General features: G+C 39.5%; 2 protein-coding genes across 3 annotated transcripts in view; one reads left to right on the forward strand and one right to left on the reverse strand.

Annotated features, from left to right (window-relative positions):
• LOC135212736 (ATPase family gene 2 protein homolog B-like) overlaps window positions 1–12,524 on the reverse strand; it is a gene marked incomplete in the record, with an annotated part of 403,279 nt that overhangs the window by 122,610 nt on the left and 268,145 nt on the right.
• LOC135212737 (ATPase family gene 2 protein homolog B-like) lies at window positions 3,679–11,899 on the forward strand. 2 transcript variants are annotated; one of them, XM_064246449.1, is made up of 3 exons: window positions 3,679–3,891; window positions 10,979–11,179; window positions 11,490–11,662. In XM_064246449.1, the coding sequence occupies exons 1-3, from the start codon at window positions 3,708–3,710 to the stop codon at window positions 11,645–11,647; spliced, it is 543 nt and encodes a 180-aa protein (XP_064102519.1). In that variant the 5' UTR covers window positions 3,679–3,707; the 3' UTR covers window positions 11,648–11,662. The 2 variants fall into 2 exon arrangements, with proteins under 2 accessions (XP_064102519.1, XP_064102521.1); XM_064246451.1 differs by lacking the exon at window positions 10,979–11,179 and having other exon boundaries at window positions 11,490–11,899.

The raw sequence follows: 12,524 nt of genomic DNA on the forward strand, positions 1-12,524 counted from the left end.
ATTAACACTTAAGACTAAGTAATACTTATATATCTCAACATAAGCTTTTATAACAGTATATACCAAAAACAGTTACATATAAGTATATTACTCTGGTATATACTTACTCCGGCAGTAAACTGGTCCACCAGATCATAGCAGATGGCACAGGCCTCATGATGCCATACTATTAAATCATTATGGCGGATGGCACAGGGAGCGTGGGTCTGGCAGACCTCGTGACCGCATGGATCCACCTGCAGGATGGCGTTGCACCCCGCCTCTTGACAGTTGGTAGCCTGTAAGTGGACAGATACATAAGTATCGGCAGATACTAACAGGGCTAACCTGCTAAGAGATATGATACTCCGCTGCATGCCGGAGTGAAGATTTTTCTTGGCATAATCCTCTCCTGTACTCCGTGAGAGATAGTCCGTAGGACGTGGTAAACTGGTCCGATAAACTCCAGTACACCGGAGCGAAGATTTCCTTCGAACCAGTTACCTGCTCATATACCGAGGGTACACCGAGGTGAGGGTACAAGCACAGCGGAGAGACACGAGAAGATTAACCCAAGTAAAATAAAATAAAACAAATAAAATAAGTAATAAACAAGGCAAGCGAAGCGTAGCTCCGCCGTAGAAAACTTTCGCAAGCAAATAGAGAACCCGGATGGTGAGCGGGCGCTCCGCCAGACTAGCGGAAAGTGATAACAGAACAATGAAGCATATTAGGATATAAATGTATATAAAAAGGGGTGAAGCATATTAGGTTATAAATGTATATAAAAAGGGGATGCATGTCAAGGCTACTCTCCGCTACCCCCCAAGGAGCTGGCGGGGCCAGCGATTCCGCCGTATAACGGATGGGGAAGGTAGACCGAGGGAGGAGAGAGCTACAGCGAGAACCGAAGAGGACCCAGTACGAGCGGGCGGGGTGGCCAACCCAACCCGAACGCACAAGGGACCCCCCCGGATCCCAGGGAGAGAACGGTATACGAGCCAGACTCAAGACCCCCTTCCCGTAACTCCCGTATCCTCCCTGGGAAGGGAGGAGGAGGGGAGGGGTGCTCGGTTGGTTGCCATGGCGACAGTGAGCGAGCGAGGTCTGCCTCCTCCCCGCGATGGGGAGGGAGGAAGTGAGGGACTGAGCTGGTGGCCCGTGGTGATCAGCTGGCCCACTGCGAACGTGGTTGGACCACGTGGGCGAATGGGACAGACAAAACGTAGCCTAGACTAAAACAAACCATCTCAAACATGCAACACATAACAAATACATCGTAATAAAACAGAAAGGAAGGAAATCAAGAGTAAGAAAAAGAGGGGGGGCGTCCAGGAGAAGTTAGGCTAGCCTACCTGGAAGGTAGATAGACCAACAACTCAGGAGCTGGCCTCTGCCGATACGTAAAACGGAGGGCGATGGCCAGGTGGCTGGACTAAAGGAAAAGTGGGTAATAACCCACCTGCCTAACAGACCTAGACAAAGGAACATGCATGCATGAACACTGAGCTAAGACACTTAGGCATAGGATTTCCGAATAGTATGATGTAAAACATGAAAATTGTAGCACATCCCGCACCACACTTAAAACATTCATGATAATAATCATAGGTACTGCACAGAATAGCCACAATGGTATGGAAGACCGAAGGAACTACAAAATAAACAAGAGGCGAGCCGGCATGGCGAGCCTGAGACCAGACAAGGAAGGACCGTTAATGAACCTAAAAAACGGTTAAAACGGATCCAGTAAGATTTTCAGAGAACCCTCCTCTACATATAGTGATAGGACAAGATTCCTTTTTACCCACTGACTAGAATGTATTGTCCCTCACCTTAATGAACTTTTAATTTGAGGCACACTCAAATTTTGCCTAGTTTTAAGGTAAGCTAAGGACTTCAGAGTAGCCTCTTACTCCTCAGGTTTCATATGTTTTATGACCCATATGTCCTTGCTACTTTTGACCTACTGGAAGTGTAAAATCGATTTTGTTTCTTAGTAGGTTTAATGGGAGTTGAAAACACGGTTAAATTTCCAGCAATTTGAGACCGTTTTTAGTAACGTGCATAGTATCACGAAAGGGGGCATAGGATTTTTTCCTACTGTCTCTTCACTTTGTAACAAGGTGTTGAGCTTTGCGGAGCCAGGGGGTACAATGTACCTGAGGCACCCATCACTCTCAGTGGATGGGTTGTGGTGTTATTTCAATATAGATGGCAAATGTTATAGGGTTGTTTTTTATATTGCAATACCAATTTATGCTTTGTTAGCCATTGGAATACTCCTTCGCTACAAAGTTCCCACTTAAGTAGAGGCACTCAATGCCTTTACCACCATGCCACTACATGTTAAGTTGAGCACCAACCAGAAGCAGTTTTCTATTGCAGGCTCTCTTAACTGATAAGGAAATGACAAGCATTGTACTTCAATGCTAGCAACTTTCTATTTCAAATTCATTACTTGACTTGATGTTTCGGAGTAGAATATGTCCATCAGTTCCAATTTTTGTCAATTTTAAGGTATCAGCAATATAATTACTTGATAAGTTACTTATATAAAAATGACCATTTTTTATATAATAAAAATAAGGTTGTAATATATACTTACTAAAGTAATTACATGATCGGAGCCCACCCTCCTCACCTTTGATGGACATAAGGCATGAGCAGGTGAATGTCATATGCAAAAGTTATTCCTGAAACGTACACCTTTTGGCCGGACCTAGTCACTTATACAAACAGTTGAAGTGTTGCCTGCAAAATTTTAAATTCAAGTTGTCGTGCAAGTGGAACTTATAATAATGTCATTTTACTAGATCACACTTACCTGTTCCTGGAAGGAAACCTCAAACACAAAATAAATTGTTATACTGTAAATAGAGTTACAATGGACTTTTCTATTAATGGGACCCACTTACCAGTAACCAATTACTATACCAGCACTTGCTGTACCAATTACCTGTGACCAGTTAGTACTGTATAGGTTTTTATAGTGTTGTACCAATGTGTCCATTTTCCTACATTTTCAGGATGGAACTACTAGTGACTTTAATGTAGTATGTTAATACTGTAACTGAACTAGTTTGAATTGTAGAAGTGAACTTTAAGTAAGTATTAGAACAGTGAAACTGAAAGTCAGCTGCTTTACTGAAGTGATTTATGTGTGGAATGCAAGTGAATAATTGTGGACCAGTGTGGATTTTATGTTGATGAATATGGATATAATAAGGTCTGAATTTGTATTCAAAATTTAATGTGGGTTTAGCATACTCTTAGATTTAATATAAAAAAGAATTAAGGAAATTCATTGAGTTACAGCCAGTCCAGTAGCAAAGTTCATCTTTGCTTGTGTTATATTTAGTTTCAAGATGATTCAGATTAAGAAGAATTAAATTAACATTTAAAGATTAGCTGTACCTCTTGCCTGTGTTGGTATTCCATTATCTACTTCTTTTGAACAGGCCCAACATAAGTATACCTTCAGATATGGAAACATTTGTGCTGTGATATATATTTGTGGTGCCCAAAATTGGCACTAACCTGTCTAGTTTATATATCCTGCTTTTCAAGATTTCCATAATTGCTTTATACCTTTTAGGTATTTACTGTAGTTTTGTATTCATAAGAATTGAATTTGATACATTTTTCCTTATCAGGATATTTACATAGTTCCATAATTCCTTGTCATCTTTTAGGTACCTCTTCTGCCACAAGAAATAATTGAAACCATGCTACTGTGTGCTACTACCATTATTCCAAGTATCCATAAGAACCTAGAGTTCATCACTGCCATACCCAAAGTCTCTCTTATTGGTGGACTTCATGAAGTTAAGCAGCAATTAGAAGAAATATTTATACACCATGCAAACTATGCTGAAGCATATGATAACTTGAATCTCAAGAGACCCAAAGGTAAAGTTGATACTTATGTTTCATATAAAACATCCACATTTCCACAGAAAGTGCAAACAGTTTTTTTATATATAATTTAGCACTTGTATCTATCAGCCAAGTTAGCACTTGTGTCTATCGCCAAGGTAGCTGAAGTTATGGAGTTGTATTTGCCCATAGATATTATGAGGAAAGCTTCAATAAATTGCCAGTCTCTACTCAAAGAACATAATGCTGGTTGGGTGAAAAACAGAGATAAAGTTACTCAGCATAATGATCACATGAGGAATGAGACGTGGTAGGATTGGGAAGGATTGTATGATGACATATAATGGGTTGCTGTTTGACCATTTTACTATAGGTTCTGAAGTTTATGAATGGATGCACAGTGGACCCCCCGTATTCGTGTTCTCCAGATTCTTGGACTCAAGCATTCGCGGATTTCTCTTGGGAACATTTCCCCCCATTATTCACGGAAAATTCGTCTATTTGCGGTATTTTTCTATGAGAATTATCCAGAAATTCCTGTTTTTTTTAATCAATTTCATCATAAAATGCACTTTTGTGATAAAAATATTATAAAAACCAAGTATAAAATTTTTTAATGGGTTTTCTGGGGGACCACTATACATCTGTTATCTACAAGACAGAATGATTCTGAGCTGAGTTATCATCCTTATGAATTAGTTTAATGAGAATAATTCTCATAACTAGACTGGTATAGAACTCAGCTAAAGGATTTGTTCTTGAATGAGAGGTACAGTTATTGCAAGGTAAAATTAATGAAGTTGGATGGCTATGTAGAAAGATAACAAAGGGAATGAATAAAAAGTAAAGACAGAAAGCGAGACAATCTATTAAGGCAGCCCGCAGTTACCGTCACCATCAGTTAGCTGCATTTCGGTTTTACAGAGCTTGTTAAATATATTCATAAAGGGTTTTACACTCCGTAGGGTTTATAGGGCCATTGTCTGGTTATCTGTTTCTTAGGCTAGGTGCAGAGATAGCCTCATAAAACATAAACATAATGAATAAGCATCTTTTCCTCTGCTCTTTTAAAACGTTACCCTTACTTCGCAGTATCCAATAATACTGTATGTAGTCTTCTATTGCTATTTGTCTTATAAAATACAAACAAACCAATCATGTTTTGGTTTGGAAAAATCAGATGAGGGCGGAGGTAAGATTATTTTGCCGTATTTGACTCTATTCAGAGCGATTTTCTTGCTTCTATATAGCGTAAATTAATCTTTGTAAACTAGTCATGTGTGACAAGGTTATTTTTCTTTATATGAAGTGTTTTTAAGTTAAAAATTGACTTAATAGATGGCAGCATCATGGTGCTGATGTCTGGTTATCGGTATGTATTCTGTATCTGCCGAAGCACCGTTAGACCCTCATAATATGTTTTGGTTTGGAAAAATCAGATGAGGGCAGAGGCAAGGTTATTTCACCCTACTTAATTCAGAGCGATTTTTTTGCTTCTATTTAGCATAAATAGGTTATTTTTCGTTATATGAAGTGCTTTTAAGTTGAAATATTACTTTAATATGTACGTCTTGTTGTGAACTCGAGTGTTATTTTTTTCGTTAATAGATGGTGTCAGGAGCATGTCATTTTGTGTAAAAAAAACTGATCATGTTTGTTATTTTCATCCTGTTTCATAATAATACAATAATTATGTAATTATCTGTTATTGGTGTAAAAACAACAGTAAAAGGTGTTCTTTCATGGCCAGTATTTTTTTTTTATTAAAATACTTTTTCTCTACTATTATTTGCAGTAGAGTTGCATCCATGTTGCTGATGCATGATAATTTAAAGCCATTAGCAGTGACAGTGTGAACATTTTGTTTCCTCAGCTTCAGCTGCAACTGCAGCTTAAATTTAGTAGTATACTATTATTTCCTTGCCAATATTTTCTCCTTACCAAATAAGGGATTTTGACGTAGGAAAAATCTATTTCTGGGCTGTCCAAAACAGCATCAAAAACACAAAAAGACATAAGAAAGTACTGCTAACCCGATTCGGTTCCACTAGGTATGGGGGACCACGTGAAACCGAAATGAGGAGACACAGAGGGGTACACTCTAATGGCGGCTCACAGCCGTCGGCGCGTGTGGCGACGACTCATAAAAGCCTAAATAATTTGGAAACAAAGGCCAAAATCACTCCCTAAATAGTGTCAAACATAATAACAGTACTTAACTTGGATGCAGATTGACGATCCATTGAAACGAAAAAAGGGCAAAAAGCGAGAAACACAAGGGAGCAAACAAAAACGTGTGCGTCTTGTAGTAGTGCTATCGGTTATATGTAAAAATCTGATATAGAAAATACTTATAAGTAAAAATAAATACATGGAGTACACAAATACAGGTCCACGTACAGTGGAACCTCGACATACGAAAATCCCAACTTACGAAAAATTCAAGTTACGAGAGCAAATACGAAGATTTTTTTGCCTCTGCATATGAAAATAATTCAGGTTACAAAAGGTTGTTGCTGTATAGTCCTGAGATTCGCCCGGACCGCAGAGAACGATTTTAAAACTCGCGCGCCACCAACTGAGTAGACTCACCACCAACCTCCCACTCTCCCTATGGTTCCTGATGCTAGTCACCGCCGTAAGATCCTGCTCTACTATTGGTCAGCATCTCTCCCATCGTGATCTACGTAAAGGCGTTCTTCGGCCACTTCGTCGCACCAGCGTTATCGTATGCACGCGGAATTCGTTCGTTCACATATACGATTTCGTTTGTTCACGTAAATTTGTCTTAGTGATTTTGCTTTGTTCTTTATCGTGTTGTGTGAGAACTTAATTAGTACTACATAACCTAATTACGTATAGTCATGGGTCCCAAGAAAGTTGCTGAAGTTCACGGAAAGAAGAGGATGCTTTCTATGGAGACAAAAATGGAGATTATCAAGAAGTATGAAGCTGGCATGCGGTTGAGTGTCATCGCTAAGGAATACGGCCGAAATCCGTCGATGATAGGCACCATCCTTAAGCAGAAGGAAGCCATCAAAGCAGCTACACCTTCCAAGGGCGTGACTATTTTGTCCAACAAGAGGAGCCATGTGTACGATGAGATGGAGAGGCTGCTTCTTGTATGGATAAAAGACAAAGAAATCGCTGGCGATACGATAACCGAGACGGCAATCTGCCAGAAGGCCAGCGTTATTTTCGGCGATTTGATTGCCCAGGCTGAAGACGGCGGAGGAGAAGGGACATCAACGCCAACCCCAGACTTCAAGGCTTCTCGTGGGTGGTTTGAAAAATTCCAGAAACGGGCTGGCATCAATTCGGTGGTGCGGCATGGTGAGGCGGCCAGCTCGGACACGAAAGCGGCCGAAGCCTTTATTAAGACGTTTGACGAGATGACGATCAACGAAGGCTACAGTTCTCAGCAAGTCTTCAACTGTGATGAGACTGGCCTTTTTTGGAAAAAAATGCCTCATCGGACGCACACCACAGAGGAAGAGAAGAAGCTACCCGGGCAAAAGCCTATGAAAGACCAGGCCTTTTTATACGCTCGCACTTTGTTCGACAAGTCTTCACCTGTGATGAGACTGGCCTTTTTGGAAAAAAATGCCTCGTCAGACATGCATCATGGAGGAAGAGAAGAAGCTACCCGGGCATAAGCCTATGAAAGGAAACAGGCTTACGCTTGCACGGTTTGTTCAAACGCCAGTGGGGTGATTTGCAAGGTGAAGCCCCTACTTGTTTTTTTTTTTTTTTTATCATTCGGAGACTCCTCGAGCCTTCAAGGCCCACAAAGTGCTAAAGGAGAAGCTTCCAGTGGTGTGGAGGGCTAATGCGAAAGCCTGGGTAACAAGACTTTTGTTCACCGAGTGGGTAAATCTGTGTTTCGGCCCGACAGCGAAGAATTCTTGAAAAGGGAGAAGCGCCTTCCCTCTGAAATGTCTGCTGTTGTTGGACAATGCCCTGCTCACCCTCCTGGCTTCAAGGAATATATCCTAGCGGAGTATTCTTTTATCAAGGTTCTTTATCTTCCGCCTAACACCACCCCTCTCCTCCAGCCCATGGACCAGCAAGTGATATCGAACTTCAAGAAGCTGTATACGAAACATCTTTTCAAGAGATGTTTCGATATCACCGATACCACAAACCTCACCTTGCGTAAATTTTGGAAGGAGCATTTTGATATCGTAATATGCATCCGACTCATCGATCAAGCTTGGCAGGAGCTTTCGAGGCGAACCTTGAATTCTTTGTGGAGGAAACTCTGGCCTGATGCCGTATCCGCCCGAGACTTCAAGGGATTCGATGTGGGCGAAGCTGATGCAGATTCAGAAACAGTTAATGATCCTGAAACTGTTTCGCAACCAGATCTTGACGAGATCGTTGCACTCGGCAAGTTCATGGGGCTGGTCGTCGACGAGGACGACATTAATGACCTTCTCGAGGAGCACCAAGAGGAGCTTACGACGGATGACCTGAAGGAGTTGGAGGCCATGCAACATAACATCATTCAAGAAGAGTTCTCCAGTTGCTGCGAGGAAGAGGAGGACGACCCTATGACAACGGCAGAAATTAAGGATGCTCTAGCTGCTTTTCATAAGGTGCAATCATTTGTAGAAAAAAGACATCCGAAAAGGCTTACACAGGTCCGTATGCTTGAGCAGTTCGCTGACATTTGCCTGAGTCGTTTCAGGAACATTGTGAAAAGCAGGCAGAAGCAATTTTCCTTGGATAGTTATTTTTTAAAGAGGCCTATAGTAGGAGTAAGCAAACAGGAAGTTCCAAGTGGTACTATGAGAAAACAGAAAGTTGAAAGTGGTGAAGAAATTGAAATTTTGTAAAAAAAAAAAAAAAAAAAACGTAAAGTATAAAAAAGTAAAAAAAAAAAGTAAAAATTCAAAAAAGACAAAAAAAAAAAAAATTTCATTTTAAAGTTTTTTGTAAAGTTTAAGTGTTTAACGTTTTCTATGCCATTTGTTAATGTGTTTCGTAAAGTTTAGTGTTAATGTTTCCTGTCATTTTTTAATGTTTGTAAAGCACTTTATTTACAGGTATGTAGTAGTACATATTATAGTATATGTAGTTTAAGTTAGGTATTGAATGGTCCAAATTGTTGTATTTCCTTATTTATTGGTCATTTTAGCTTATTATAAAATTTTACTGGGGTGTTTTTTATAGGGCTTGGAACGAATTAGGCAATTTACACGGATTAATTTCGTATCCTGAGGTACTACTACCAAAATCATTGCAATTTAGTGTACAATAAAACGAAAAAAAATTAACTCATTATCTTTAACCTTTTTGCTCACAGCGCGATTTGTATACAATTAGATATGAAATTTTTTTTTGCGCTGTCAAATATTCCAATATTTATATATGATAATGATATTTTTTTAATTTCTGATGGTTGCATACTAACTTCAGGCAATGACAAAAAATGGAGCACAAAATGAACTCTTAATCTTGAAAACTAAGCGTGCTGTGATTTTTTGAAAAAACTTTTTTCTGCTTCGGCCCTAACTCCCGAACCCAGCCGGCATACGGGAGACACTTTGGGAAATACCAGCTCGGCGTTTAAGGGTTAATATGTATAAATAATAAAATATAATAGATAAATAATTATTTTGAAAAGACATGAAAAAAGGAAGAAAATGCTTTAGCTGCAGTAGTGGCATTTGATTTATGTTCTTAATGCCACAGTTCTGAAATCCGAAAAATTCCTAAAACCGAAACACATCTGGCCCCAGGGATTCCGGATAAAGGAGTGTGCATCTGTACTGGAGTTGAAAGCAGCCTCCCCAGCACTGCAGGAGTTTCAGGAAAGGGTGATGAGGCACTCCACAGTCCTGTACATCAGTAGGTGACGGACAACTTAGTACTACTGTCAGCCAGGTACATTCCAGGCAAGGAAAATGTAGTGGCCAGCAAACTAAGTCATCAGAACCAGCTCTAGGTATAGAGTGGTCTCTACATCTGGAGATAGTGGACAAACTCTTCCATCTGTGGGGAACCCCAATGTTAGACATATTCACCACAAAATTCATCAGGAAGTTGAAGGTTTATTGTTCAGTGGTTCCAGATTCTTTCGCCGGGGCAGAAGACGCCCTACAACATCCAAGGGACAATCTGGAAGTCTACACATTCCCTCCCTTTTGCCTGATCCACCCTGTCTTGAACAGGGTGATGATTTCTCAGAATCTGAGGATGACCCCAGTGGCTCCTTTGTGGAATTTAGCAGAACGGACTCAAAGATGGGGAAGTTTAACTTGGCTACCTAAGCTGAGGCTGTGTCCTTTCATGTAGTTTTGTTTTCAATTGATGATTTTTTATCTAAAAATTATACCCCTCTTTTTTCCTGGTCACTTCTAATTAACTTTTGGTAGTTCAGTGGTGTGATTTTGTCTCTGTAGACATTTTCATTGCAACCCTTCACTTTTACAAAATTCATTTTGTGCATTGGGAAAAACCCCAGAGACCTCACTCAAGAAGAAAAAAGATCAATTGGGTCTGTTAAGTTGGCACATGAGGTCCTCCAGCCCCTATTTGCTAACTGAATCATTTAGGTCTCTGTCAATTGGTTAACAACTGTTGAGATTTCCAGACTGGGAACTCTTGAGGATTTCTTTGTTTCAAATCCATCCATTTTGATTTTATTCTTTCTATTTTAATCATATGATTTTCATGGTGCTGTTGCAGTGATAAGATTTCCAGCAGAACTTCGTTTAAGGTTTGTGAGGAACAATGGCAGTGTAGTATATTTACTGCAATTGAAATAGTTTCATAAATTTTTTGTTAATAATTCTCTTTTGCTACTTTTTATCCACTGATAAGCTTGAAGGCTGACCACTTACTTATAAAACAATGTTCTATCCCACAATCTGGTCCACTGTCCATGTGTTCATGTATTCAAACTTTTCTTGGAGGCATTTATTTTATATTTATATTATATTGATGATAATTATAAAACCAATGAGGACCATAGGTAATTGTTATATATATATATATATATATATATCTATATATATATATATATATATAGATATTATATATATATATATAGATATATATATATATATATAATATATATATATATATATATATATATACACATCTATATTTTCAGGCATATTATTGTATGGCCCTCGTGGCTGTGGAAAGACACGTCTTATAGCTTCCATAGCTTCAACTCGGGGATGTACATTTATAAGTGCAAATGCTTCACATCTTCTTTCTCCTTATGTGGGTGAATCTGAAAAAAGAGTTGCTGCTCTCTTCCATGCAGCTCATCTTGCCCAGCCAACAATATTATTCATTGATGAAATAGGTAAGTTTCTCCTCTCTCTCTCTCTCTCTCTCTCTCTCTCTCTCTCTCTCTCTCTCTCTCTCTCTCTCTCTCTCTCTCTCTCTCTCTCTCTCTCTCTCTCTCTCTCTCTCTCTCAACAATTATTGTTTACAAAACAGATCATAAGATTGCCTTAAAGGAGGAATGAAGCATAATTATTTCTGTAGGAATGTCTGCACAGTCAGAAGTATTCTTTGTAATGTGTGTGCACATTCAAAAGTTCCAACTCCCTACCTTCCTTTGTACCTTAAGTTGAAATTATTATTAAAAAACTCTACATTTTCCTTTACAGATGGAATATTTCGTTCAAGAGATGGAAAAACAAGTAGTAATGTAAATGTCAGTATTTTAAATGAGTTGCTTCAAGCTATGGATGGTGCTAATATGCAGGCTACTACTCTTCAAGGGGTATCATTTCTTTCAAGTAATCTTTCTAGGAGCAAGGTATAGAATCATCATAAGCAGTTTTACATAAGTGTTTCCCTAAATGGGATTTGATATGAAATTATTGCTCTCATTTTTCTTCTTGTGCACTTCCTGCCTGAATTCTTATCTGGTATTGGTCTTCTTGTCCCTCATTTCCTTAATTTCCTGAATCTCTCTTCAGATTTTTGTGTTGCTCCTTCCATATATGTACTATATTGTTATGGCTTAACTTTTGCCCTTCCCTTATCATTCCATGTCTATACAGTCTCAATATTTAAAGATACCAGTCCATTTTCTAGCCACTGGATCCCACATCTCTATGCAACTTCATTATTTCTGGCTCGACCTGTGTCGGCCGGTGAAATATCCTTATAGCACTCATTTCTAGGTATAAATAAATGCTAAATATACCAGAGAAAAAAGCCATATGGAATGCCAGAGTTACTACCTCCAGCTTGCTCACCCTCATAGGGTGTCGGTATAGCACAGGGGCGAGTGGAAACCACTATCACAGATGCTTTGGCAATTAGAAGTCTCCTCTCTCAAAATCCCCCTCTAGAGAGGTACCGTTACAACGTCTACCTTCCGCTCGCTACTACTACCTCTGCCAGAACCCCTCATTCCTGAAATAGCACTCTTCGTCTCTGCACGCACCGTTTTTTCGCTGTCTCCAGGAAGTGTCTTTGCGAAGCATCATGTCTTCCCTTGACCAACAAGCTTCTTCATCTAAGTTGAGTATTCCATTTATCGTTTTTTGAACACGTTGGAGCAACGATGCATCCATATTTTGCCCCTTAATTTTACTCTTCTTGTTCTTGGGAGCCGGGTATGATGCTCTTACGATCCGCCATTTTGGATGCATGGTTGGCGGCGTGCGTGATTATATCAGAATTTTTCTAGC

Source organism: Macrobrachium nipponense, chromosome 41 (assembly GCF_015104395.2).
Source record: "Macrobrachium nipponense isolate FS-2020 chromosome 41, ASM1510439v2, whole genome shotgun sequence".
Classification (NCBI taxonomy): Eukaryota; Metazoa; Arthropoda; class Malacostraca; order Decapoda; family Palaemonidae; genus Macrobrachium; species Macrobrachium nipponense.